At 57.5% G+C, this 27752-nt stretch overlaps 9 protein-coding genes across 9 annotated transcripts; 5 read left to right on the top strand and 4 right to left on the bottom strand.

Annotated features, from left to right (window-relative positions):
* Positions 1 to 1563: 1563 nt before the first annotated feature.
* Positions 1564 to 3187, top strand: HRG_06873 (beta-lactamase domain-containing protein; the record flags this gene model as incomplete). The annotated part of the gene is made up of 2 exons (XM_044865344.1): positions 1564 to 1928; positions 2023 to 3187. The coding sequence occupies 2 exons, from the start codon at positions 1564 to 1566 to the stop codon at positions 3185 to 3187; spliced, it is 1530 nt and encodes a 509-aa protein (XP_044719306.1).
* A 3598-nt stretch (positions 3188 to 6785) lies between these two features.
* HRG_06874 (g-protein alpha subunit domain-containing protein) lies at positions 6786 to 8192 on the bottom strand (the record flags this gene model as incomplete). Its single annotated transcript, XM_044865345.1, has 5 exons — positions 6786 to 7133; positions 7189 to 7447; positions 7515 to 7672; positions 7789 to 7973; positions 8075 to 8192. 5 exons carry the CDS (start codon positions 8190 to 8192, stop codon positions 6786 to 6788), a joined length of 1068 nt encoding a protein of 355 aa, XP_044719307.1.
* A 1827-nt stretch (positions 8193 to 10019) lies between these two features.
* Positions 10020 to 11614, top strand: HRG_06875 (CFEM domain-containing protein; the record flags this gene model as incomplete). The annotated part of the gene is made up of 9 exons (XM_044865346.1): positions 10020 to 10026; positions 10105 to 10236; positions 10293 to 10477; positions 10535 to 10571; positions 10623 to 10690; positions 10747 to 11120; positions 11171 to 11238; positions 11325 to 11453; positions 11505 to 11614. The coding sequence occupies 9 exons, from the start codon at positions 10020 to 10022 to the stop codon at positions 11612 to 11614; spliced, it is 1110 nt and encodes a 369-aa protein (XP_044719308.1).
* Positions 11615 to 13528: 1914 nt separating this feature from the next.
* Positions 13529 to 14491, top strand: HRG_06876 (WW domain-containing protein; the record flags this gene model as incomplete). Its single annotated transcript, XM_044865347.1, has 2 exons — positions 13529 to 13598; positions 13662 to 14491. The coding sequence occupies 2 exons, from the start codon at positions 13529 to 13531 to the stop codon at positions 14489 to 14491; spliced, it is 900 nt and encodes a 299-aa protein (XP_044719309.1).
* A 789-nt stretch (positions 14492 to 15280) lies between these two features.
* On the bottom strand, positions 15281 to 16492 carry HRG_06877 (phosphotransferase enzyme family domain-containing protein; the record flags this gene model as incomplete). Its single annotated transcript, XM_044865348.1, has 1 exon — positions 15281 to 16492. One exon carries the CDS (start codon positions 16490 to 16492, stop codon positions 15281 to 15283), a length of 1212 nt encoding a protein of 403 aa, XP_044719310.1.
* Positions 16493 to 16887: 395 nt separating this feature from the next.
* Positions 16888 to 17877, bottom strand: HRG_06878 (uncharacterized protein; the record flags this gene model as incomplete). Its single annotated transcript, XM_044865349.1, has 2 exons — positions 16888 to 17760; positions 17848 to 17877. The coding sequence occupies 2 exons, from the start codon at positions 17875 to 17877 to the stop codon at positions 16888 to 16890; spliced, it is 903 nt and encodes a 300-aa protein (XP_044719311.1).
* A 1446-nt stretch (positions 17878 to 19323) lies between these two features.
* On the top strand, positions 19324 to 20697 carry HRG_06879 (CLN3 protein; the record flags this gene model as incomplete). Its single annotated transcript, XM_044865350.1, has 3 exons — positions 19324 to 19345; positions 19581 to 20171; positions 20288 to 20697. The coding sequence occupies 3 exons, from the start codon at positions 19324 to 19326 to the stop codon at positions 20695 to 20697; spliced, it is 1023 nt and encodes a 340-aa protein (XP_044719312.1).
* A 480-nt stretch (positions 20698 to 21177) lies between these two features.
* Positions 21178 to 23187, bottom strand: HRG_06880 (uncharacterized protein; the record flags this gene model as incomplete). Its single annotated transcript, XM_044865351.1, has 1 exon — positions 21178 to 23187. One exon carries the CDS (start codon positions 23185 to 23187, stop codon positions 21178 to 21180), a length of 2010 nt encoding a protein of 669 aa, XP_044719313.1.
* Positions 23188 to 25794: 2607 nt separating this feature from the next.
* On the top strand, positions 25795 to 27173 carry HRG_06881 (ribosomal assembly complex component; the record flags this gene model as incomplete). The annotated part of the gene is made up of 2 exons (XM_044865352.1): positions 25795 to 26133; positions 26199 to 27173. 2 exons carry the CDS (start codon positions 25795 to 25797, stop codon positions 27171 to 27173), a joined length of 1314 nt encoding a protein of 437 aa, XP_044719314.1.
* Between the last annotated feature and the right edge of the window lie 579 nt (positions 27174 to 27752).

Below are 27752 nucleotides of genomic sequence, written 5' to 3' on the forward strand. Positions count from 1 at the left end.
AGTAGCTGAGACTAGGCGACCTTTGACGAATGGGAGGCTGTAAGTGGCCCTAAGTGACCCTAAAATGAGCTATACATCTCTTCCCGGCTTGTACTAATTGGGTATATCCCAGACGGTATGCATTACAACATCTGGAAGCCTCATGTTGGAGTCTTTTCGGCTGGCAGTAGTTGACAAAGTGACAACTACGGCCTTTCAAGTTCATCAGCAAAATCGTCGGCCCTTGCCGCCCCCGCGAAGCGCATACGTATACGGTTAGGCTGGGCTTTTACGATTTAAACGTGCTTGATGTAAGAACTATATAAGAAGCTACCATAACTATAACACGAAAGTACGATCGGAGCATCTCCGGGAATATGCTAGTTCAGATGCCCACTAGTTTCATTAGTGAACGGCTGCTTCAGTTGATGAGTCATTATGGATGAAGAGCACGATGCTCTTGAGCTCATGGATATCACCACAATGACCATTCCTTTTCCTACTTCGCACCACTCTTGGTGCTTGTGTCGTGTGCCTAGAAACCTTCGCTTTGGGCTACACGTAATCACCTGCTACTGATTCCAGTACACTTCAACGGCAAGAGAAGTGGCGAAAATGAACCTTCATGCCGCGGGACCGACTGCATGTGAGAAGTGAGAACCCAATGAACCATAGAGCCCCGGGACGGGTGGCCGCGCGTACTGCGGTTCATCACTCGGGTCCGCGGGCGCGGAACAGGGAAGCATCAGGGCTTCGTTATCGACATGACGACGCTCCTTGGTAGCACCTGACGTATCCGGGTGTAGTTGGAAGACGGTGCCCGGGGGGGTGGCGCGTGGCCGCGTTGTCTCACTCGCGGCCCCCCTTTTCACGTGGGCTCCGAGTATCCGGGTCGGGGCCGTTGCAGGCACGTCGATTGGGCTTCCTGTGCCTTGTAGCCGAGGGATGGCCACGCAACCGTGCGCCAAAGGTGCAAAGCTCAGCTGAAAGTGCGAATAAGCAAGTAAAGGGGGAAGGAGGGCTTGTACATGAGGTGGCAGTCGAGATTGCCAACTACGAACAGAGGCGGAGACAAAAATATGTAGTAGGTTGTTCAAGGAAGATACACGCTGCTCATCTGCCGGTTTGCAGTCTTCCAGATCCCACGTAGACGCAGGGCTGTATCTACTCTCCACGGTGCCACGCGGAGGATCCAACATATGTGGCGTATATCACACCAAGAAGCATTCTTGTACATGAAATGATAGCAACACTAACAATTTCCATCCAGCTTCGTCAACACTATTAATAGAAACTTGTCTCATAGGGGGGGAGAAAACCATTGGGCTTCCAGGACCTGCCTCATTGGGCAATAAGTCCTGTATGTGTGTACATAATATTACTGCAGATGATTTTTGTCAGAGTAACACTGGTAATCCCTGCTCAGAGGATGCCGGCCATCCGGCTGCTAAGCTTAGCTTACTCCCTACGGGTTTTCAACTTGTCACCTTCACAACTTTTTAAGTTGACTGCCCAGCACCGAACCCAACGATGGATCTCTCAAGGCCTCATTCTTCTCTTTCCCAATCCGACCTTGCCGTCAACATGGATCTCTTCCGCAATCCAGACTTCTCTGCCTACGTCAAGAAGCTCATCGACCGCAACCATGTGCCGGGCATCGCCATTGCCGTCGTGCAGGGCCAGGACGTCGACTCCTTCGCCTTTGGCAAGGCATCGCTAGAGACGTCGCAAGCCTTTACTCCCGAGACGCTCTTCTGCGTTGGCTCCGCGGCCAAGTCCCTCACAGCGGCCGCTGTTGCCCTGCTGGTGGCCGACAATGAAAACTATCCCCAGGTCCAGTTCACCAGCACCATGGCCAGTCTCCTGCCCGACGACTTTGTCATGCCGGGAGAGGACCATGCCGACGTTACCGTCGAGGACGTCCTCAGCCACCGGACGGGCATGGCGCCGTAAGTCGGGCCCTCGTATGCTTTTGTTTGCCTCTGCAAGCAGTGCTCGTGGGACATTGGGCACGAACGGACCTGACTGACCGCCTTTCTGCAGCCACGAGTACTCCATCATGGGGCCTAGCGCAAAGCAGCCAGACAATGCGCGATCCATCACGAGGAACCTGCGAAACCTGACATGTGTAACCAAGAACCGAGCCGAGCATGTCTACTGCAATATGATGTACACTGTCGCCACCCATCTCGTGGAGCACGTCAGCGGAATGTCCTTTGGCGACTTCTTGCAGAAGCACATTTTCGCGCCGCTCAAAATGGACTCGACCTGCCTCCTCCAAGACAGCGTCTGGGCCAGAGGGCTCGGCCATCGTCTTGCAAGCGGATACTCCTGGGACAGGCCTGGCCAGAAATACAAGATGATCCAGTGCAACGACGGCCCCGAGTCCCAGGGCGCCGGGCAAATATACGCGACCGTCGACGACTATCTCAAATGGGTCAAGGCAATGCTTAATCGTGAAGGTCCAATCACGGACGAAATCTTCAACGAGCTTACCACCAAGCGGATACAGCAAGACCCGGCCGACAACCGGGAGCAGGAGTCTTGTGCATTCTACGCGCTCGGGTGGCAGGTCCACGAGTACGGCGGCCACAAAATCGTGTCCCACGACGGAGGCGAGCCCGGCTACCAGTGCAACCACTTCTTCATCCCAGACCTCAAATTTGGAGGCGTCATCTTCAGCAACTCGGACCAGGCAGACACCATTGTGAGCCTGCTCATGTACAAGCTGATCGACGAGCTTGTCCACGCCAGACTCAACGGCAAAGTGCAGTACGAGGACGAGAGCGACTCCGAGTCCGAATCCGTCTCGGGATCCGGCTCCGAGGATGAAGAGCACGACGACGACATGGAGGAAGAGCTGCGTCAGGAGCTCTCCCCCGGCCTGGGCGAGCCGGAGCCGCAGAAGCTGCCGCTCGGCGCTTACACGGGACGATACCAACACCCGGGCTATCACGGCATCGAGGTCGAGGACAAGGACGGCGCGCTGTTTGTCGACGGAACCGACCGGTCTTACGGTTTTACTCTCACCATGAAGCACATCTGCAACCAGAACAAGTACATCGCCTACGTGAGCCAGGCTTTTGAAGACAGCGAGATCCCCATCAAGGTCGAGTTCCGACTCGACAACAACCGGGCTGTCGCGATTGGCATCCACCTGGAGGAGCGGATGGACGAGTACATCTGGTTTGATCGTCTGGAGGGCTAAAAACAGGCAAGCACTTCGCGTAATGGATTGATGATTGTGCAGATGGAATTTTAGAGCTTGGGGAAAATTGCATAGGATTGAATACACGTTTGACTGCTAGACATTGGGGATTGATATCCGTGCTGCCGCCAAACTGCCACGTCTCTTAGGTCGCCCCATCATATATTATCGAGCCGGCTGCAGCTCATATCGAGGCTGCATGGCTTGCAATAATGATGCTCGAATCTGTGTCACATGCCGGGTGAAGAACTAAATACCGAGTGTCCGAGACTTTGTCCAGGCTTTTTCTTGCATCGGCATCGCCGCGGGGGCTGGCGAAAAACCAACAGGTCGCCTCGCACGTCATGGCCATAGCCGCGCGTGCCGCGGTGTTTGTTCTGCCAAAAGGGTTTCTTTTTTCCCCAATTTTTTCCTTTTCCCTCCTTTTTTTCCTCGGAGCCAGACAGAGAGAGGCTCACTGCGGCGGGTATACGGCGGCGCTAGGGTCGGGCTGACGTTGGCCAGAGACAAATGGGAGCGGCCCGTCTTGGGTGCTGTTGAGAATTATTTCTGGGCATCGTCAGCCGGCTGGAGTATGCTGCCAAGCCTTGTCGTGGCAAAAGCCAGGAATGAGATAAATGGCTCGATGCATGACGGAAGAGCTGACGTGACTCTGTGGGTGTGCTTCCGTGGTAGGGAAGAGGGCCGGGAGGAATTACGTGTATCCCAGTGTACGGGTGCCGTACGGAAACGGGGCACGGAGTTGGCCATGTACGTCGATGGAGCCTGCATGGGAAGTTGTGTCCAGCTCTCCTGTTTCTGCCTCGTAGCTACTGGCCGGCACCTACGATTGGCCCTCAAGCTTGCAGTTGCTTTCGTGTGACCCTGGGAGCAGATGCCGTGGTCATATCTGCCCGTCATCCGCAAGAGCTATCAGTCATCGTGGACGCCCGAGCTTGCATGATGAAATCATCATCAGGTGGTTGTGAAAAAGCCTACAGGCTGCATGCGGCATGTAGGGGATATTGGGAGTGTCTAGGAACCACCGGCCCCTGGACGAGGAGTACTCCGTACGAGCGGTTGCTTCCGCTCCATGTTTGCTCTCTGCGTCCACGACCTGCAGGCATGCGTCGTACTTTTCGCTCACTAAGTTATGGAGCCACACAGGGAAAAGGGGCGCATTTGCCTAGTCTCGGCGCTTAGGTGTGAAAAGGCCGCTAGAATGGGCGTTTGCCCCGTGCTTCAAGGAAGCATGGGCAATTATATTAAAATTACTTCGTCCATGATGTGGTTGCCGCGTCCCTCCGGCATCAGGTGCGGCTGGGCTGGTCACACGAGGCCTCGTCATCTACCGCAAGGACGAATAAAAATCATAGCCATGCGTGCATGGGGTGAAACTTTCATGCCATACGGCCCTGAGAAGCTGGGCAGCTATGTTGTCTTTCGATTTCAAGACGGTTTCTCGTTCCATGCACTACGACGCGCAACCCATCTGCTAGGCAGAGACCGCGAACCCTGGCTACAGCCTGGCCGGCAGAGGCCTAAATGACCCCGAGAACCGGTCCCGGCAGCGTTCATTGCCTATTTTGAGCTGCTACCTGTTACTAGCCGCGTGGTCTCTTCTCACCCCAGGGAACACCGCGGCTCGACCCCCTAATCGTAGACTCGCCATCCCTGGACGCCACTTGGCTCGGCCAATTTATCTGCCAGGCATAAATAAGACCGTACAGCGGATCGAACGCGTGGCTGATGCTGGTCCAGGGATTCACCCATGCATCGACGGCTGACTTACATCTTGCATGCAGTCTTTCCTTCTGCCAGGGAACTCACAAACCGTTGGCCCCCTTAACCCCGTTACACTCAAGCAACGCGATCTCATCCGGAGCTTTTCATCTCTACAGCAGCCCCTGGCCTGCGGTCCGATCCGGGAAGCCGGGGCTGCCGTCGCTCCCCCGTTCACAGCGCCGCATACACTGTTATTGCCACACTTGCCGTCAGTGCCGTGCCTGCCGTGCCTTCAGGTCTTGTCTTGCAATGCCGTGGCCCTATTGGCTACGAGGATTCTCATTTCGAGCAATAGGAGGCCAGTTTGCCGTTTAAAAATCGCCGAATACGGGCCCTGCAGCTGACGCAGCAATATCATGGGCGCTGTGAGCCAGTCAGCGTCACGGCTGCTGCTACAGCCCAGCCGCACTTTGCAATTTGATCCAGGTCGAGCGGTCGTGCGAAAGCATTCCGTCGCAATCATAGACGCTTCGGCCCAAGGTGCGTTCTCTTCGCCGCGGTTCCCGCGGATCAGGAAATGGAAGGTCTTCAGACAATGTCTCGTCTCGTAGGTGGAAGATTCTTGTAAGCGGTCTACATGTACGTAGGGCCAAGTAGGAGGCTCTCCACACGCCACCTAGTGTGCAGTACAAGCGCTTGTCAAGGTCGTCACAGTTCTAGACTCTCTTTCTCGTGGTGCAGCGATTCTTCCAACCAGCCCTTGTTTTGCTAGAAAGCCTGGTGAATAGGTGACCGAGTCGGCTGAGGGCGACTGTGTATTTAGCCCCGGGAATTTGCGTGAACTGCTGTCTTTCAGGCCTATCCACAAGACAAAAACGAGTTCAGTCATTGTATCTAAGTGTTTATTGGCCCCTGGCATGATCAATCGTGCTTCGAAGGTCGACGTTGAAAACATGAAACGTCAAGTAGTGTGGGAAAATAAATGAAGGCTATATAGCATAGATCTCTTCGCGAACATGAGACATCGGCACACACTTTTTGGGATTCTATCAATGCCTCCTATTGTCGACTCGAAGCAGTCTTCACTCTCCCTGGTGTACTTTAGACATCAATATCCGCCACCAGCTGCAAAGTATTAGCCGAGATATCTTGCATTACTTCTCGAGGCGAGTTCTTCCAATCTCAGGGAAAACTGCATTTCTTTGAGTCCTCATGCCGGAGAGCTTGTACAAGTCTTACTATCACGAGTTTGCCGCATTTCACCGTCAAGCTGGAAAGGCAAGGGGACACCCGAAACTACACAACTCTTAAAATCCCTGTCGCACAGTGAAAGCAGCTGCCATGGCCTAAGTGGCCGTGCTGTTGAGACCGACTGTAGATTTTGCTCCCTCAAGCTCAATGGTAAAGAAGCAGTCCGGCCAGGAAACGGAATATTATCAGATCCTACTTAGCCCGACTTTTCTAAGGTCAGCTTCTAATTAGCTTAAATATATATATTGAATATATACCTGCCTCACTGGATTATTTGTTGGGCCATTTGCTACTTCATTACCGCAAGGACCCGGCAGACTCTTCGTAGCAAGGAACCTCTCCAGTGCTGCGGGGAGTCCTACAGTTATCGCACTCTCGGGGTTACTACTCGCCCACCTGAGAAGCAAACCACGGCTAATCTCTAGCTACAGACTACAACTAGTGTTTTCCAAAGCAGTTCGTTCATAATACGAATCTACGGAGCTCTTGCGTATTTACGTGTGCGGATGACATGGTCCGTACATAGCGCGGGAGGCCTTGAACTCTTCTGCCTTGCGAGAGAGCCTAATAGAAAGCTATTCGTAAAGCCTGGCGTGTGCATGTACTTCTCAAGTGCAACAACTCCTCTGAACCTCCTCGACTCCTACGTAAGGACAAGTTGGTTAAGGTTTCGCTGGATGATGGTTTCCTGCACGGAGGCCATGGTGATTTTCAGCAAGTTAGTATCGGTCGCGTTGGTGAAGTGGCCGTAAATCTGCTTCTCTGGGTCGTGGCTTAGTGACCGAAATCTGTCGAGGATAAACTTGCTGGCGGCTTTGTAGTCGTTTTCGGGGCCGTCGTAGTCAGGAAAGCCGTGCTTGGTGATAGGGCTGCCAGGCAGCTTGTCTATAAATAAGTCCATCTTGTTGAGGAAGAGGATTATGGCCGATTCAGTGAACCAGTAGGAGTTGGCAATGGACTCCCACAGCAGCAAGGCCTCATTCATTTGGTTCTGCAATACAAAGGTTATCCTCTCGACTCGTTTACCTGTCACACGTTTTACTCACCCAGCCCCTCTCCTCCAGCAAGCACTGGTTGTAGCCACTGATGGCGACGAGAAACAGCAGGCAGTGGACGTTTTCGAAACAGTGAATCCATTTTTTTCGCTCCGATCTCTGACCACCGACGTCGACCATGCGGTACGTCCATCGACCCAGCTCAAACTCACTCTCGTGTATGCCCACGGTCCTTGATCGCGAGCGCAGGAGGTCCTGGTCATTTGGGACATATCCAGGAGCCCATATGCGATCGATGTTGCGAATGAAGCTACATTCCGACGTCAGCCGTCAGCTGCCTTGCACCTCACAGAGCGATTGAATCATAGAGGCTATACTATGCCAAGTTGTCGTCCAGGCCATATTCATTGCCTTTGCGGATGGCCGCTTTGACTCCGCTGTCACGCCACAAGGCCTTGATTGGCTTTAGATATCCCTGTGGCAAAGCATGCTGGAGTTGAACATCGTGCCTCTCGAGTATACGCGTCATGAAGTTCTGTAAGGACTTGAGTGACTTTACACGTCTGACATGCCCTATAAGCTCACGACCTTCTGACGCCACCTGGGAGGACTGAGAGAGCATGGCGTGACAGACACGGGAAGAAAGCTTACCTCGTTCTCGTGGCCGTCGAACTCATAATTCAGCTCGGCCATGGCTTTGGATATGGTCCAAAAGGATTGGATAATATTGTCGAAAATTACGGGTTTCCATTCGAGTCGCTCGTGCTTGTCGAAACCTTGCGCGTAGATCAGTCTCATCTGCCTAAGCACTGTTGTCTTGCCGGACTCTCCAGCTCCTATTGAAACCACGAAGCATCAGCAAATGGGTCGTTGGTATGACGAGCGTTACCCATGCAGCGCCGCGAGAGCGCGCGAAAGAAAAGGGGGGAGAACCCACCCAGCAGCAACAGCTTGACCTCCTTTCTTATACGCTTCTCGTCCTTCCGGATGACCAAGTCGATGCTACGTGAGCGAGCAGCGCCCCTCTCCTTTTCTTCACGGTTGCGAAAGCACATGCTGGCTGACTTTGGGGTTGCTGATAGGATGGAGCATCCGCTTCCACGTGGTAGGGAGGGGCGGTGGGAGCTTGGGGAGACAACCGGCAGCCAAAGTCTGTCGGCTCGCTGCGTCGATGGAGCTGGCCGGATTTAGATGTCCCCGTACTTGTTCTCGGCCTCGGCTGTCTCGGGTCGGTTTCTTTCAGTGACTGTCGGGGTAATGAAGCAGAAGTGGGACTTGCGTATCATGGAAATGTCAGGTGTAAATGGGAAAAGGCCATTAATGCGAGGGTGATAAAGAATCAATAGGCCTTGACCACTGCCCAAGCCATGAGGACAAAGGTCCCAGCTATATACATAACAACGATGCCCACATGGGTCGGGACGGCTCCTCATTGACGGGGAAGAGCTCGAAACAGGCGCATCTAGTGGAAGCTTCCCATAACAAACAGCGCAGCCGCGCGACAAGAGGAGAGAGAATGTAAGATGTCGTTCCTTTCTTCGCCTACAAGCTTTATCAAAGACTGGGTAGGGCGGGGTAGAGGATGCTCTGCTTGGATTTGCATAGACGAGGTTTAATTGGTTCAGACCCTTGCTGCTTGCCCCCTTGCCGCAGTCAAAGGGATAGAAACCCAGGCTGGGCCAGTCTCATGGGAGCTGTAGGGGCGCGCCGGCCATGACCGAGTCAGGCTCGGCTACACCAGTCCATTGTTTTGCGGATCTTTGTGGAATGAACATGCGTTTTATATCACTCCATATAGAATGCAATTTGACGTTTTGTTTAACCGGCCTAATAGAGAGGGGCGGGCCATAGGGAAGGACGACAGGGTACCTGGGTAGAGAGCACCATAGGATAAAATAGCTAACTACTCTCTGCTTTGGCCCACGGAGTTTGAGGATTAATCACTAATCCGGTAGCATAAATACTATCCTACCGGACTCGAGGGGACATAATCAGTAGCTGATACTGTCTGCCACCGCAGATTGCACGAAGAGAGGGCTACTATATCGCCTACAAAGACCTCGAAGACTCGAAGAGAATATATTCGAGGATCCCTGTCGGACCGTTGAGCCAGGACGAGCGGATTTCTTCAAAGAACTTGAATAACACTTCCTTTGGTCCCCTTTAGCGCCGTCTGGCTACTTGGGGCCTCCCGGATCAAGACCTAAGTGGCTTGATAAAACCGACTAACCCAATGGCACGAGAAGAGGGAAGTGAGCGTGCAGACCTCTTGCGTTCTTCGTGATGAGGTGGTTTGACATCCTTTTAGGGATTTGGGAGGCATGGGTAGTGCAACCCGGCCGTCTCTGCTTGCGCTAGGTGTGTGGCCTCGTCCCCATAAAGGTACTTCATATCGGCCTAGCATCTTTTTCTTATACCCGACGGTACTATGTGCCCCTATATTAGTAGTCCGGATAATTAGACCGGTTAAATACAACGTAAATCGAGTATCTAAGCCTCTTGCTCGTCTGCCAACCGAAACTAAGCGAGAATCAGGAAAGAGTGTCGAGATTTTCATGGAAACGTTGATATTGTTGCAGTTATGCCGTATTCGGTTCGCCCAACCTTGCTGAAGCTCGATAGCATCACCACCAAGTTGACTGACTCGTCGTCCAAAGTCTAAGCGGGGCGGGCTGGCCAGGTGCCGTGCCCCTTATTCTTCGCAGAGCCAGGTTGCAGGCATAGAGGGTTTTCGGATAAAGAGTAGAGCTGCCGGCTAGAATTCTGGGCTGCAATGACTGGAGCACCGCACAGTTTCTTGTGGTGTCTATCCACCTTGGCAGATCGTCAAGAAATATTTCAACAATGAACTCTTCGAGTGGCTTGTTCGCCAGAGCCTCTCAATGCACTGTCAGTCGCGCCCTGGGAGTTGTTGGCCCTTCGAGGTTGGCTGACGTGTTCGAATACCATAGAGCTCTTGCTTTCTAGACGTGGTCCTCGGCGCAAAGTGCGATGTTGGCGACGGCGCTAGATTGAGTGCTTGCTTGTGCGAAAACACAAGTTTACTGAACGATATATCGATATGCGTCCAGAAGTCGTGCACCTTCTCGGACCTGCTTGGTAAGTTGACCAGCGACAGAGCAACGCTGCTTCGTCTCAGTAACAGACGTAAAAAGACCTCATTCGAATCAAGGCCGACCTCTGCGCCGACTATTCATTGCCATCTCGCAGTACTTCCATTGTCATGGCGGCTGGGGTCTCGATTGCTATCACAGTTCCAGTCGTAGCGCTCAGAATCGTTTGGAGGCTGGCCTCGGTAGGGTCTCTTTGGTGGGACGATTGGACTGCAGTCCTGTCGGGTGTACGTCATTCCACCAAAGTTGGGACATGAAGGACTGACTGAACAGACGATCCAAAGGTTTTCATGGTCGTGACAAACACGATTGCGTTGACAAGTGAGTTGGACCCAAAGACGCCGTCGTCGGATGCTGACACGGCCTGCGAAGGCGCCAAGCTGGGCTTCGGGATGCACATTTGGGATCTGAATCCTCGTTTCGTTCTTGTGTTGAGGCAGGTACGCGCCCATTCCCTTGGTTCTTTTTTCAAAACGTCACGCTCAACACGCCGCAGCTGTTTTGGATTGGCGAGATAGGCTACCTCCCAGGTCTCAGCTTACTCAAAGTGTCGATCCTTCTACTATACGGCCGAATATTCCAAACGGAAAAGTTTCTGAAGATGGTACGATATGGGACGATCTTTCTAGTCGCCAAAACCATCGCCTTTACCTTTCCTGCCGCCTTCCAGTGCATACCGCCTTCTGCGGCATGGAGCCACGATCCCCATGCAACGTGCATCAACGCGGCCGCTTTCGGATATGCTTGGTCAGGGATGAGCATTGTTGAGGATCTGTTGCTTATAGCTCTTCCCATCCCGACGCTGTGGAACTTGCAGATGAGCAGAAGCAGATGTATTTGCGTTACGGGATTGCTTAGCATTGGCTCACTGTAAGGCATTGACCGATCAGGCCACGGCGACAGCTGACCAAGTGCTATAGCACCTTTGTCGCCAGCATCGTTCGCGCAAAGTACATAATCATACTGGCAGAAACATTGGATACCACATGTGAGTTCTTCTGGATCTTACAACGCGAGGCTGCCATCCCTCGGGTTACTTGCCGCGAGCTTATGCTAACCGAGGCACGTATTCAGGGGACATGGTCGACATCATAGTATGGACTCTGATTGAGCTCCTGGCCGCCGCTATTTGCAGCTCAGTTTTGCCTTGCCGAACCTGTCCCACCCGCGTTTTCTCGCTCGTGCGCTCCTACGTGACGAACAGTACGCAAAGAGAAAAAGATGAATCATTGCCAAGCGATGGCTGTGCTGCAGGCCACTCTGGGACGGAGTTCGAGCAAGTCGCTGCACATGACTCAAAGCGCCCTTCGGCGGCTCGCATATACCATCAGTCCAATTCGGTCGCCAGAGTCGTCCAAGTCTGAACAGTTTATGCTGCGGATTGAGGCCTGGCCTGGTTGTACGAGGGAAGATAGATCAGCGGGGCATAAGAATCAAGATGTCCACTCGCTGAACTAACGGACTGCTTCCATCCCAGAGTGCTCGCCAATACCGGACACGGGACCATCCCTTGGTACACTTGCGAGGCGGCTGGCACAAAATGTGTTTGCTGTCGAGGTTTGCTAGCTGTCAGTCAGCCGGAACACGTATCAATCGAGACCGGTTTCCGTCTAACACGGCTTTGTGGTCAAAGTTCGACTTTGAACTGTTTCCGGCGCATTGCTTTGGCTCTGCAAGCCTCACACTCTCGGATTTTGTGGGCTTCTTTGAGGAACGGACTGTGTTTATCAAAAAGTCGAACGGATGATTAGGAATGGTCATATTGTCACTTACAGGCGGAGACGAAAGGTTGGGTTCCTGACAACTGATCAGAGCTAGGCCAACGTCTGACCGCATTGAAGGCTACCGGCAGAAAAAAACTGAGCAGCAACCGGTGCATCGGGTCTTGACTGCTGCACTATCGTCGCCAATGTTACCAGAGCGGGCATCAGTTGATGTAGCCGAGCCACATCATCCGAGAAAGCCTACAACTCCGCGTCCTTGGCTTAGTCGCGAATACTTGGGCTCGATAGTGCACGGGTAGGAGCATCAGCCGACACCTCTTGTGGCCCTGTGTGACACAGAGTGCTTGCTGAGCTTGGTACAAGAGCCTCCGCAAGCAGCAGCGGTCATGTGGTTGAAGACTTGCTTCGGGTTCTTGGCCGCCGACCTTGTCTGCAGTTGTCGTGAACGTGAGGAGTACGGAGAAGAGCATAAATAACAAGGATTTTTCTCAAGCACGGGATGAGGTATCTGAGCCCAACCATGTCTGAATCGGCAACTTGAATGAGTCCCAAGGTCTCTCAATAAGTCACCAGACCTCCCTTGAGCTAGCAGCAGCAGATAACAGCACCAGATTCCAAGCTTGATACGCCATCACGATTACTCTCCGCGACCCAAGGTCATGTGCTGCTTAGTCGTGCCCAGAACTCTCCATCTGAAATGCGGACGCCGAAAGGTCCACGTCGACAAGCCAATGGTCTACGACTGCGCGCGGAAACCCGACGGAATAGGATGTAAGGACCCGCAGTTCAGCCTCGACAAGTGCCTCGAGATGAGGCCTGCGTGGTGCGATGGTTGCGTTGCCGAAGGAAAGGGGAAGAACTACGAATACACATAGGAGTGCTCGGGACATGTTGGAGCGTATGGATGGCGAAAATGGCATTCTCAATATGCTCGGCTAATTGCTAACTATCAAAATCTTTTCACGTACGTCTCGAGGTGGATATGCGTTGATGTTTATTAGGTGCGCACTGAGACGTGGCCTTGGCTGGGGCGAAATGAAGGCATCGCCAAGCCGCTATGTTGAGTGGTAATTACTGTGGTTCCGCAGTCAGACACCAGACACAACCTGCGCCACCCTTCTCACGATAAGCAAGAGAAATGACATCACCATGACGGAACGAGCTCCAGACATTATGCCAACCTGTTGCCCAATCCAATCCTCGAAGCCGCCAACAGGGTCAAGTCGATGCGGCTTACGTCATCGCCTGGGACAGGGCGCTCGTGTCGGGGCGGCCCGCGCTCAACTAGTCGGCCATCAAGTCCGCTGTGGGGGGTGCTTGTTCAGTGGATGCTGCCCCCCCGGCCCCACTGCTAGGCGCTGAAAATGCCTCTCCGTCCGTCAGTGCCGAGTGCGTCCTCATGTTGTGCTTTGCCTCGCACGGGGGGGTTAATCAAGTTCCTGATAGCCTCCGATAACACGTCTCCTCTCCTCCAACATCTCCTCCAACCTCTCCTCCTCTTCCCCTCGCCATACGCCATCGCCATCGCCTCACCCCGCAAACATCTCGCCCACCATGTCCTTTTTCAAAAACATCTCAAAGGAGTTTGGCATCGGCGACAAGAAGCGCGACGAGCCGCAGCAAGGTACTCGCCCTCCCACACCACTTCTTTCCTTTGCTTGACTCACACAGCACCCCTCGTCGCCAGGCCAGCGAGACTACGGCTACCATGGCGCCCCCGAGCAGCAGGGCGGCGGCCCTCCTCCCGCCCAGTACTACGCCGCGCCCCCGCAGCCCGCCTACCAGCCGCCATCCGACAAGCCTCCTTTGCCCGGCGGCTGGACGCCCCAGTTCGACCAGCAGCACCAGCGCTGGTACTACGTCGAAGAGGCCACCGGCCAGACCCAGTGGGAGGCTCCCGGATATAGCTCTCCGCCGCCTCCCGTAGACAGCCGCCCCGTCGACAGCTCGCAGGGCTACGATCAAGGCGGACACGGCGGCTACCCTCCACCCGGTGGAGGACACGGTGACTACGCGACACCGGGCGGGCCGCCCCCCGGCTACGGCGGGCAGTCCTACCAGGCTCACAGCGAGGAGACCAAGGGCGGCGGCAAGGGCGGCATGCTTCTCGGGGCCGCGGGCGGTCTCGCCGCCGGAGCTGCGGGCGGCGCGCTCCTCCACCACGCCACGAGCGGCCACAGCAACAGCGACGACGAAGGCGAACACCGATACGCGCCCCCTGCCCAGCCCCCAATGCCCTACGAACAGCAGCAGCCCGGCTTCTACGGTGCCCCGCCCCCGGTCCTACCGCCCACAGACGAGGACGGCAGCTCCGTCTCTTCGAGCGACCGCGACGACGTGGGGGAGGCACGCCGGAAGTACGAGGAGGCCGCTGCCAAGGCGGCTGACTCGAGTTCCAGCAGCAGCAGCAGCAGCAGCAGCAGCAGCAGCGACGACGAGGATCTACGCGAGGCTCGAGAGCACTACGAGGAAGAGTACGAGGAGGCATACGGAAGCGGCGATGACGACGACTACTGATAAACCCATAAAGTAAGAGGGAAGGGATTTCAGCGGGAGGGCAGGCCGAGATTGAAAGGACACGGTCCCTCTGGATGTGTCTGCGCCGGCCGAGGGCAAGCGTCACACTGATGGAAGCGTACCTCAAGACTATGATATATGTCATGGCGTAGCCGACTTCTGCTGTGCAATACGGGCCAAGAGCCCGACAAGGTTTACCACACCCGTGTCACCGAGCTTCACTTGCACACGTCCTTCTGGTGTCATGGGGGCGAGCCTGAGCAGTGCAGTTTCTTCACCCCAACCACGGTTGCCCGCCCCGGACCCTGCCAGCCGCGTGATCAGCGTAGGCTAAACATCACTATATTTTTCGCAGCCGTGCAAATGCAATGTCATTGCACCAACAGGAACCGTTGAAGGAAGCAGACGTGTCGTCGGAAAGCACCGGCAGCGATGCCCGTTACGGGTTAGTTCCGAGACATTGCGCCGCGCAGACTCGGTCCCGAGGATCCACGCCCCGCCGCCGGAGCGCCGGGCTAATGCGACGGGCTCGGTGGTGGGATGGCCGAGCGAGGAGCGGTCTGGGTTCCGGAGCGGCTCTTGCTATCCGGACATCCGCCTATGCGGTGCCTTTGGTCGGTGTCGAAGTGGGCGCATTCCTTTGCCGCCCGGACGGGTACGCCGAGTTGCCGACGTATCTCCTCCCCTGCAAGTTCGAGACTGAGGCTGAGGATCCAGGTCGGACACAGAAAGAGAGAGGGAGAGTCCGGATTTTGCTCTCAAGAGCACGGCGACCTCAAATGTGGCGCCTCAAACCCCCAGCCTCGTCAACGCCTCCTCCAGCGTCCTCCGCCAACCGTCGACCTTGTCGCTCCTCTGGCCCCTAGGACAAACTTCGACCAACGCCCTAGCATGCCCCACGACAGTCCAGACATGCTCAGCGACCCTCTGGGCCGCGTCTTCATCCTCGCGACCCAGCCACCACGGCCGAACCCCCCTCCGTTCCAGCGCCCGCTCAAACAGCCGCCTCATCCTCTCCTTCTCCTCGCCGCCTCCGCCGCTGCTCCGTCCGTCCCAGAGAAAGGCGCGGACGGGGTCCCAGCGCGGCGCAGGGACCACGCCGGCAAACTCCCAGTCCAGAACGGCCGTCAGCCGGCGACCGTCGGGCGTGGCCATGACGTTGGCCAGGTGCAGGTCCTTGTGGGCAAGGATGAGGCGGGTCGAGGCCAGGGCCGAGGATAACGGGGTCTCCTGTGGGAGGAGGACATGGTCCGCCAGCGCGCGCAAGCGGGGGCTCGTCTCGCGCAACCAGGCGAGTGAGACGTGGGCGTCGATGGCGCGGGCAAAACAGCCGAGGTAGGCGGCCACGAGGGCCGCGTGGGAATCATACGGCCCCGTCGGGTTGAGCGTCGCGACCGTCTCGCCACTCCCCCAGTGCTCGGCAATGTCAGGCGTCATCCAGAAGGTATCCTCGAGGACCGGGCCCGGGACCACGGCACCGTCATGGGTGAGGCGCAGGCCGCCGACGTGGCTCCACTCGTGGCCGTTGAGCTCGACCAGCACATCCGTCAACCGCTCAACCAGCGCCTCCTTGGCCTCGTCGCTCATGCCGGGATAGAGGGCATCGACGCTCCGCCCTGGCGCGCACTCCAGCAGCGTAAACTCGTGGCCGACGGGATTGTCCTCGGAGGCATCGAAGCGCACCATGGCCGGCACGGGGATGCTCGTGTGCTCGCCGACCCAGCGCATCACGGCCACCTCGTTGATCGTCTTGGTGCGCGGCAGATGGCTGCCGGCGACACGCAGTACCAGCGTCACGGAACCATCGGGGTTACGCGTCTGCGCCGGACGCAGAGCCGCCGCGCACGAGCCGGTAAAGTGCACCAGGTAGATGGAGTGGAAGGCGGCCGCGACTTGCAGCGGCTCGATGGACGTCGGGCGCGGCAGGGCGAGGCTCGTCATGAGGGCCTGGATCTGGTCGTCGGACAGGGCGGCCGGGAGGTGGTCTTGCGGCGTGCCCATGGCTGCGGCTGCTCGTCGCGTGCTTGAGGCGCTGGTCTGGCTACCTGTGCGATTGAAAGCCGTGGCCAGAAGGGCGGTCAGCCGAGGCGATGAGAGCATCGGTGCTCGTGACTCATCCCCTGCACCATCCACGGACCGGACATCTTTCCGAACAGAGATTCCTCGCTCCTACCGGCGACGGGTCTCCACAGTCCATGCCATCACAGACATGGTAGCATCGTGTTCTCCTCTTAGAACCTTCATCATCATCGTTTGTCTATGTGCAGCCGCCTTGTATGCATGCCACCAGCCAACGCCGACCCAAGACAGCGCCGCCCGCCTCCCATCAAGGCATGCTTGAAAAGAGCCGCAGATTGCCCAAGCAAGGGAGCGGGAAAATACAGGTATTTTCCTTTTCAAGAGAAAGACAAGCAAACATCACAGCTCCAATGGCCCTTGCCGTCGCCAAACAGCTCCTCGTGCCACGGCTTCGAGCCTTTTTGACTCACGCCGTCCCAATCAATGGGAACAAACGAGCCGTCAGCCGACGACGACTCAAATGCCTGGACCCGCCTACTCTTCGAGTCGTGGCCGTCCTGGGGCGCACAGAACACCAGCTGGGTCCGAGGGCCAGGGCAGAATCTTGTCGGTGCCTGCGCCGTATAAGTCGGGCGGCATGAGGGGCGTGGCCAATGCGCGTAGTGCGGGTCGGAGCCCAAGTCGCGGTTCGGGTGGCAGTCCTTGACACTTGTGACGACAATGGACTCCCGCGGCGACGTGACGGGGAAGCCGGTCGCGAAGCCCTGGGCAGCCTGCCACTGCTTGCGAACACTCTCGTCGGCCTCGCGATTGAGCCGGTGGTGGCGCTCGATGAGAACCGACGGCGGCAGCTGGAACCAGATATCATAGGCGTCGAGGCGCATGGCCAGGTTATACTCGTTGGCGCCGTCGTCGCCCGTTTGCTGCAGGAGATGCTCGATGACGGCCAGGAGGCTCTCGAGCTTGACAGTGTGGCTGCCGGCCAAGTGCCACTCTGGACGGTTGTACTTGCCCTCCCGGTTGAGCAGGGTCGGCGGCGGGTATCCCTGCGCGACGGCCGACATGATGGTCTTGCAAAGGTTGATGTGTGGCGAGTCGGCCGGCATGAAGATGCGCAGCCGACAGTGGCCCCCGGAGTCATTCCGGTACCGGTGCGCGTCGTTGAAGCTCGCGAGCTGCGCTCCGGTGACGACTTGACCCGGCAAGAGATCCGGCCCGTCTACGCCCGCTACATCTGCGAGGAGCGTGTACTACAGAGAAGAAGACACGGAGTCAGAAAGCCGAGCTCCAACCAGGGGGGTTACGCAAAGCATGCGCGGAAAGAGACGCCGGCAAACCTGGCAGAAAAGAGCGACGCTCGTCAGCATGAAGCCGGCGACAAGAGGGATCCATTCCTGACGGAGGGGCTGAGTAGCCGTCGCGGCGCGGTGACCTGGCCGACGACGGCCCGGGGCGTCTCTAACTAGGGGAGGGCGCGATACTCGCCGTAAGGGGAGTAGGCGAGGCGACTGAAGAAGACTCGAGGGGCCCCGAGGCTGGCCAATCGTATCATTCCATCTGGCCAAGGCTGCAAGCGACGCGAGAGTCGGTAACTGGAAACGGCCAGACTTCAACAAAACGGGTGGGAGGAATGAACCAGAACAAGAGCAGAGGCGAGAGAAGGAAAGAAAGTAAAGGACGGACAGTATATACTAGAGCTCTGGGGATATACATCGGGGTTCAAGCACAGCCAAAAAAGAAATGCGATCCGTGCCGAGCTTAGTCCCGTTCTGCGAAGAGGGATGGGGTGCTGGAGCAACAAGGGGCAAACGGAACCATCAGGGGCCATCTTTCGCAAGCTCTTTTGTTGACCCGTCCAGGACGGCAACGTCGTCGCTAACACGGAGCACGGAGGTTTGGGCATCGCCGGAGACGACGCGCTGTTCCCGGCGGCAACTACGGAGTACTAACAGAAGGGGGCGTCGTTGTGTATGCAGGTAGGGAGAAAAGGAGTCGACGAAACGGAGCTATGAGAAGAAAATGAAAAGTCCGAGCGGGAAACACGTCCCCTGCTATGAACAGCTATCAGAACTTGGTGAGAGGCGAGTGTGCTTTCGATACAGCAGGAACATGGAAGCATCTGTTAGACTTACTTGGCTGACGACATCGGCAGTTGAGGCATAAGACACCCGGTACACTACCGCACCATCGGTCGGAACCAGCCTCGGCGCCCCTGCCCAGAATTTTGACACTTCTTTGGTCCTTGCCGAGACCGCCCATCTGACAAGGTCCGAAGGTGGAAAGGGGGGGGGGGCGGTTGGCATCTAACCAGTCATCCTAGATGTTGCGTCGGCACAGCCCCTGGAATGTCAACGAGGCCGGACGGCAGACCATCTACAGCAATCAATACCTCCTTTGGTACATAAGCAGAAAGAAACAGAGGGCTTTACGCGCCGGGCTATACCGGAGCCGGAGCAGTATGGCACAGCGCAGATGGACGGAGCAGCCACCGTCCTCTCCCGCCACGACGCAGCCAACAAACGCCAGTCTCCATCGACGAGCCGCAACTCTATTCATGCTTACCGGGACTCACGTGCATCTCACGGACCTCAATGCCCACTGCCGCGGTTATTACAACGCCCAGCCGATGTACGCCTCCTTGCCTCCACCCACTATCAACGAGGCATCCTGCTCAGTCGGCTTCATCACGGGCTTGGGGGTCCCTCCACACCTGCTCCGTACGATGGCCTGGGAAAATATGTTTACGTGCGTCCCTGGGAGAGGTAGATAGTGGACACAAGGGACACGCACGGCGGCTACTGATAAACGCCCTTATGGTGCCCTCGAGCTCCCCTCGTGCGTGCAACTACATCCGAACCTGCCGATCCAGCATTTTTATCTATTTTGCAGCTGTCCATCACTTCTTTCATCCATCCACTCACTTATACACGAAGTATATGCCTCAGATATCAACATTTCTTCCACCCCTGCCAAGTCCACTCTTCATCATCCCGCCCCGGCGGCGCCTGTAACGGGATCCTCAGTCGACCATCTTGCCGCCGGCTTCACTTCTCGGTTCTTATCCTTCAAGCCTCGAGGCTTCGTCTGCTCCTCGTCGACTCCGTCTCCGCCCTTGCCGTCAAGCTAAACCTCACAAGCCTCGCTCTACACCTCCCACCCCAGCCTCTCTCCCCCATACGCCACGTCCGTAGCAGCATCTCCATCCCCTGCTTCCTCGCAGCCCTCTTCGCCCTCACAGCCTTCATCACCGCCTCCACAACCCCCCAACTTCCCGCCTCCCGTCCGCGTCGCCATGACGACCCTCGCTCTGCCGCCGCCGCCGCGGTCTTTTTCCTCGGCCGCGTGCGTCGCTACGGCGGCGGCAGCGGGGCCGGCTTGGCCGGGTGGGGCATCGGGACCGGCCTCGGCGGCGTCGTCTGCACAGTCTTGCCGTTTGTCCTGACGGTGCGGTTGGGTCTCCTCTTGCGCGACGCAGTTGGTTACGTTTACTACCTCGCCACCCTCATACTCGTTGCTTACTTGGCCGTCCTGCCGCCGAGCCACGCGTCCGATTTGGCCATCCTGACCGTCGAGGACAAGCCGCGGCTCGAGGACAATGACGACGACTTGAAGCCGCTCATGCACGACCTATCGCCCACATCGCCCCCGGACGCCCTGACTGGTGCCTACAAACCAGCTGGAAACTCATCAACCTCCTCATCCGATCTTGCATGCTCCCACTATTCCTCGCCTCGGCGCTGCAATCCACAACTTACCCCGGCATGTCCCGCGCCCAAGCCCAGACCCCCGTCTTCACCACCCACACGTCCTTTGGCACAGCCTACGGCCTGGCCACCTGCCTCGAAACCCTCCTCGCGCGCTCATCCCTACTGCTCCTCCGCGTGCAAAGGCATAAGCTCGTCCTCACCACTACGAGAATCCACGCGGCCCTCCCGCTCCTCACTTCCTCGTCTCTGCTCCCACCGCACACGCTCTTCGTCTTGGCGCCCGCCTTTGAGGTCAGCCTGGCCGGGGGGCCGGTGTACGACAAGATTTTCGCAAGGGCCCTGGAGCAGCTGGACCACGTGGTCAGCGTGGGCAAGACGGCCGGCGTGTTAATGGGTTCCCTGCTGGGCAGCCTTGAGGAGGCGCAGTTTTGTGCTTCGGGTCACAGGCCGTCGCCCAGATGGTGGTACACGACCAAGTAGTCCCTATATTGCGAGTTCTGTTACATGTCAGGGCCATATTAGACCACCTATGCGGCGTTGCATAAAGGCAAGCAGGACTGGACCTCTGCTGACTCAGTCAACTTCGCATATCCAATCTTGGGGCTGTTTCGAGAGACCATCGTCATCGGCACAGCCATTGCACAAGCATCAAAGCACACCAAGGCATGTGAAAAACGCGCCGTTTTTTCAATTCACATCGTCAAGTTAAAACAGCAGCCATCGCACCATCCATCAACCCGACCGTGCTCCTTGCCAATATGGGTATTTCGCATCCGTATTCCAAAACCAAAACCTCAATCCCAGTGGCTTCCTTCATGACCAAAGGTGGGGGGGACAAATGACAAAGGAAATGTGGTAAAATCGTTCATGATGATCTCAAGTCGTCCGCTTTTGGTCGCTCTCCCAATTTCGCATCCCGGGGCATCATAAGTCTTGCTCAACAGGCAATGGGCCGCCTGTTCAGGATGCTTCTTCAGCTATCCTCACAATCTCGCACAGGCTCCGGACGAAAAATATGTCCGTGTCTTCCACGTCTGTGTTGATCATCGTCTCGTCTCCCGCGCCGCCCTCGGCCACGAGCTTGGCCGTGGCCACCAGCCGGGAGATGCATCGCAGCAGATCGTGCTGCATGTTCTCGTGGTTCGCAGCCGCCGTGGGCTGGCTCGTGATCATCTCTTCCTTGGTCCACGAGCCCAGAGGCGTGGCAAGCCGCCTGGTCAATCGACTAAAGCCTGCCGCGGCCGCACCGCCTGCACCCGCCAGGCCGAGGAGCGACGCCGCCTTTTTGGGAATGTCCTCCTGTTGAGAGTCATGGGGCGCATTCGCGAAGCCTCGGCCAGCCTTGGCAGCGGCTTGCGGGTTACGGGCAACCAAAGCGGAGACGTAGTTGTATGCCAGAATGTGTGCGTACAGCGCGTCACAGATATAGTCGGAGCAGCAGCCAAAGACGTGCTTGAGCGGCTCCCACGGCTTGGGCGGAGAGACGGAGCAAGAGGTGGTCGAGTCGACGCTGTTGGCTCCCGAGTGCTGGTATCGCTGCTTGGGCTCCGGCGCGTCGCATCCCTTCCGGTAGGGCACGACTTTGCGCCACAGCGACTTCCGGCCAGGCTGAGTAGGGCTTTCTGGCGAGGGGCTTCGGACCGGCAGGTTCCTGAGGAGCTCGATGCTCGGCTGCCGCACCTTTCTCGAGTAAGTCCGAATCGTCTCGATGGTCAGGCTCGAAGAGAGAAGCATGGTTTCCGGGAAGCACGCAATCGACACGCGCAGCGTCTCCATTGCGTCCGGCGGCAGCGGCACCACCTTTGTCAGGTCCTCACTCTGGAGTGAGCGGGGGTAGGGCTGTAGACTGCCGTTGAGCCACGACTGCACGTTCCGGAGAGCCGGCCGGGGGAGATGCGATTGAGGGTCCATGTTGCTGTTCGGGGGCGGGTATGCCTGCAGGGCAGGAGGCGGCGTGATATCGTCTTGACGGTCGGGAAATTCGTCGCTGACGGGTGATGGCTCGGCAACGAGGTTGATGTGGAGGGCTTTTTTCCGGGTCCTTTGCGAAACGCCGGTACTCCTCCTGGGGCGATGCGAGCGAACTTCTTCCTCGCTGGAAGGGAAAAGCTTGCGTGCGATCACGGGGTTTGGCGCCTGGCTGGACTCCCGGGGTTCACGGCCTTCAAGTCCTCGGACTCCGGCGGTCGAGGCCGGTCTCAGCGGTACGTCCAACGAGCCCCCCGACAGTTTCCTTCGAGCCGCCACGGGGGAGCCGCCGCTGACCGAGTGCGACTTGCGGTGTAAGGGGGTTTCGTTGTACCCCCAGTGGCCTCGCACGTCAATCTTGACGGCGGGCACGCCCGAGGCGCGGTCCGATTCAGGCGGGGTGGGTGGCCGCGGGGCCATGGGGTCCATGTTGCCGTGATTCAGGTCATCGTCCTGGTCCTCGCCATCCGAATCCCCGTCGATCCAGCTGCTCTCAAGCAGCCCATCCGACGGCGGGGGGCTCTTGAGCGACGTCTTCCAGTTTGTCGATGCCAGCGAGGTAGCCATGGTCATGACGGATTCCCGGGGCCGAATCGACGGGGGCCCGGTGTAGTCCGAGGCCTGAGCGGTCGACCTCGAATCTAGGTCGGACGCATTGTCATCGAGGCGCGAGAGTCCCTGTGGGTTGAGGAACGAGACCCTCGAGGTTCTCTCCTCAATGGGGCCCAGGGACTGCACGCGGGCGGAGGCGGCGAGGTAGGGCAACGAGGGTACCATCCTGCAGGACCTGTGTCGTTCACGGTCCTCGGAGGACAGGGTGGAGATGGGAGTGCCTGCCGTCATGCGCTTGGAGGCAAAGACACGGGCCGAGAGCTCGAGATCGCGGGCCAGCAACTCGGGAAAGTAGTCGTCGACGCGCTCCCCGACGGGCTCCTCGGCGGACGAGGCACTCCACAGGCTGGAGCACGAGGGTGAGAGGGCGAGGGGCATGAGGCTCTTCATACTGGAGACGGAGCGCCTGCTTCTGGGCGACGGCGTAGTGCTGGTTGGGCGCAGCGATCGGGAGAGGCGGTTTGCCGGCCTGAGCAAGGGTTGAGGTGTGGGGAAGGCGATGGAGTCGACTGGAGCGAGGGAAACGGAGGATTGGCTAGACGCTTCTTGTTCCGTACTCGACGGGCACATCGGAGAGCGGACCAGGCCTGGGAATCAGCCCAGGCAGCCGAGTTCGCGTTGGGACCGACGTTTTGAGTTATTATCGATCAATCGGCCAAAATGGGCGGTGACGGCGGGGAGAAAGGGCGAGCAGGAACGGGGAATTAAACAGGAGTCGAGTCAGAGACAGACAAGCAGACAAGACAGTCTGGCTGGGGCTCTGTCGCAAATTGAGGCTCGCCCAGGCCGCTCCAAAGCAAGACAGTGGCAAGGACAATCAGAGACTGTCGCACTGATGTCCCAACACACACGTTAATGACGAGGGGGCACAACACGGCGTTATACGAAGTACTCGGTAGCAGCGAGATTATGTATATCTGCGTGCAGGGCGGCGATGGGCGCAAGGGCCAGGTGAGGGCTGACGATGGCCTGCGTAGCACGGCGGAATAAGCAAAGACGAGACAGTGCGCAAAAGCAAGGCGCAGCTCTAGTTCAGATCGCGGTGCCCTCGACCCAACATGCGAGCCTGTCGAGGGCCCTTTGGGCAAAAAAGCAAGTGCTCGAGGCCCAAGCTGGCTGCAGTGCGGGCGTCGCCAAGGCAAGATGCCGGCATACCGTACGTGTGCAAGCTCGGCAGACTGTACGTACGCAGGCCGAGAGGGAGGATGGGATGAACTGTTTATACCAGCGCCGTATCTTTCTTCCTTTTTTTTGGCTTCTTGACGTGGTTTTCCAGAAACAACAAGAGGCTGGGTGGAATTAGCAGGCTGTTGGTCCACACAACACTGTGTGCCTGGTCCACGCGGCATGATGGGGTGGCGGAATTAGTCAAGGGAATAAACGTGCGCGGATACAGACGTTAGTTGTGCAGCCCAGGAGGGCAAACAACGTTGCACAACCCTGGAGCGGTCGTCGAGGGCGAGACTAGGCCGGCTCTTTGCATGTGGCGATGGAGATGCGGGGACGACGAGTACTGACAGAGCGCCTGAGGCGCGCTACGAGGGACGACTCTGCTGCGACTCTCGACAGCAGTGCTTCTAACTGGCGGAGATGGCTTCCGGCTGGGTGGTGCTCGTGGTCGCATCAAGAGCCATGGTCGACTTGGGCATGCCACATGGCACAGGTGGTGGCATCGACGGCGTGCTCGAAGCGGAAAGGCCTGAGGAGACGAGAAGCAGGGATGCGGCGAGCGGGCCATGGGGAGTAAGGGAGATGATGGCCCTGTCGAGAGAGCCGAATGTGCCGAGCCTCGACGTGGGCCACCAACACCGGCGCCGAGGGGGCGGCTGCGCTTGAGGGACGCGGCACTCAGTGGCCCGACGGCGGGCGACGAAACGACGTCTGATTTGAGTCTGGATGATTGTTGGCCGTGCCGCGAGACGGAAGGGATGGCAGGTGGATCAGAAGAGGGTGATGGGCAGAGCAGCCCATTGGAGCCTGACGTTGTCTAGACGCGGCCGGTTGTTGTTCCAGCCCTAGCGCCGCAAGGGACTGCTGTAACGGGCAATAGGAAATTTAAGCATCTTGACAGACAGCGCCATTTGATTGGCCGTCAGGCCCGTAGGTACCCCACCTTGCTTTGCCTGGCCCTGGAGCGGTCGGCTCTGTGCATCCATCCATGCGTGCCTTGTTAGGCCCAACTCTTCCCTCACTGTCGCTCTCTCTCTCTCTGTCTACAGCACTGCAGAAGTCGACGGGGCACTGTATGCTGTATGTAGGTACTACGTCCAGCGGCATGCTAAAATCTCACAGCGACCGACCGCCCTGTGCGACCACACACACGCAAACACGCACACACTCACAACGGTTTTGTGCCTCCCATCCTCCATTTCACGACTTGTCGGCGGCGCATGATGCAACTGATATGTACTGTACTATGCGCTCGAGCGCCGAAGCTCGCTCTCGGACGCCTGCACCACCCACGTAGTAGCCCTGTTTCTTCGCCTCCCTTGCCGCTGGGCGTCATTGCTTTTGGCCAACTCGCATCCCCTTCCGTCCGCCGCCCACAGTCGAATACCTACGCCGTATACTCTGTAACTTAGTACTGCACTCATCTGTGCCGCTCCTCTCACTGTCAGACCCAATTCCTTGCGCTGACAATTTTGACAATTGTTTCCTTCTTTCCTCCCCGCGCCGTCTGCCGGACCCTTTTGGCTCCGCTGCAGCACCCTACTGGCCCCCGGGGCTTACAGCGGTCTGTGTTCCCAAATAGCTCCCGCCCAGTGGAGCCAATCAATTTTTCTTTCTTTTCTTTCCCCTGCCGCCTTTCTTTTTTCGCCAAACCCTTCCCTTTGCGCTCTCAGTCACCGCAGGGAGAGCCCTCGTTGCCAGTGACTATAACCGCCCTTTCCCAAGTCCCTGCGACGCCCGACGCCGACGCCGCCTCGACGCTGATGACGCCGACCCCCTGATTCTCTCTCGCCCTCGCTCTCGCTCTCGCGCAACTGCAGAGACAGCATGGTGCTCTCCGAAGTCCTCTTTTCCTCGACCTGCGGGCCGCCCATCTCAGCAAACACGGCCGTGTCCCGCGACGTGGGCGTCCATGGTCACGCCGTCAGCCCTTCGTGGGCCGTCAAGGCCGCCTTCAAGAAGAGCTCGGCCCCCCCGCGGTGCCTGGCCGTCAGCGACTCGCACGTCTTCGCCGCCCAGGACCAAAAGGCCCACGTCCACGTCTACTCGCGTCCGCGTGGCAACCAGGAGGCCCTAGTCCCCTTCCAAGAAAGGATACGCTGTCTTGCCTTGGCAGGCGACGTCCTCGTCCTGGGCACCGCCGAGGGTCGCTTGATCCTTTGGGAGGTGAGACGCCTTGCTTTTCCCCCCTCGTCACTGGAACCGCCACGCTAACGACATCATGGTGCCAGACTTGCACCGGCCGACAAGCCACCACGCCTCCCTGCCATGTGCAGGCCGTCAGCTGCCTGGCCGTGACCCCCTTCCACCTGCTCTCGGCTTCCGACGACTCCAACATCAACGTCTGGTCCTTGGCTCGCCTCCTCGAGTTTGGCGCCGACGTAGGCCATGAGCCGGATCGCATCCTGTCCAACCATCGCGCCGCCATCACCGACCTCGTCGTCGGTCCAAGCACTCACGCCAGCACGAGCCTCTGTGTATCCGCCAGTAAGGACAAGACTTGCATCTTGTGGAACCACCAGTCCGGCCAACTTCTCCGCACCTTGCTCTTCCCCGCAGTACCCCTCTGCATCTCTCTTGACCCTTGCGCCCGGGCCCTCTTTGCCGGCGCCGAGGACGGTGGCCTCTATCTCGTCGAGCTCTTCGGCGACAAGCCTCTTCTCGGTTCTCGCAGTGCCGAGCTTGCCTCCTCCCTCGTCCAGGTAGACTCTCCCCTCGGCGTTGCCGATGCTGATGTGGGCGCCCCATCGTGTCTGGCTCTCAGTTACGACGGCACCCTGGTCTTTACCGGCCACCCCAAGGGCAAAATCATGAGATGGACTCTCACCGACGACGGCCATCCGGCGGAAATGGCCAATCTGAACGCCGCCGTGACCAACCTCGTTTTTGTCCCTCTTGTGCCCGAGGAAAGGCGCTATCAAGTTGTGAATGTTGTCAAGCCGAACCAGACGCAACGGCAGTACACCTTCACGGCCCGGCTACAAGGGCTACTAGACCTCGACGCCCAATTTACCGAGAGGCTCGACTCCACCGGTATCCATTCCCACCAGCTGGAAACCGCCATAGCCTCTCTTGTGGCCTCTGCCCCGAGTGTGAGAAATGACTCGTATCTCCAGAAAGAGATTGATGAGCTTCGGTCCATCGTTGAGGAACAAAAGGCTTTGCACAAGGCCACGGTGCAATACGAAGGCGCGCCCAAGGCTTGAGCTTGGGCTTGTCAGCCAGGGCTTTCTCACCAACTGCCGCCTACTATACCCGAGGTCGAGTCGGTGGCCTGATTCCCCCTCCCTCGGGTCCCGCTGGAGGCAGCAATTCATTGGCCTTCGGGCCTCGAGGATGCTCTGAGATGAGTATGACAAATAGCTAAGTGGTTGCCGATTTGTCTCGAGCAGCCGAACAGCCAATGCCGCTGCTCCACGGCCTCTCGCATGTCGTACGACATGTTCATATAACCAGATCGAGGCCAATGATACTCGAGCCTAGAGGTAGGGCCAAAGATGACGTGTGTCATGTCCCCTTGTGAAAAGTTTGATTGATCATAATGTCGGCGTATTTGCGAATCGCCCGTCATTAAGTTAGTAGCGGCATAGCATGCATCGAGAAGACGATGACCATACAAGCACGCAAAAGCGAGCCATTGCTCTTTGAGGGATCTCTTCAATATCTCGTCGAGTCTCGACGGTCTAAGACACGTACTATTCCATGGCAGCGTTCTTTTTGGCTCAGCTTAGTCAACGGCCACTCTTGGGAAGATGAAGGCGAGCCGGATCAAGCAGATCTGGCAT

Source organism: Hirsutella rhossiliensis (assembly GCF_020360975.1).
Source record: "Hirsutella rhossiliensis strain HR02 chromosome Unknown scaffold00007, whole genome shotgun sequence".
Lineage (NCBI taxonomy): Eukaryota > Fungi > Ascomycota > Sordariomycetes > Hypocreales > Ophiocordycipitaceae > Hirsutella > Hirsutella rhossiliensis.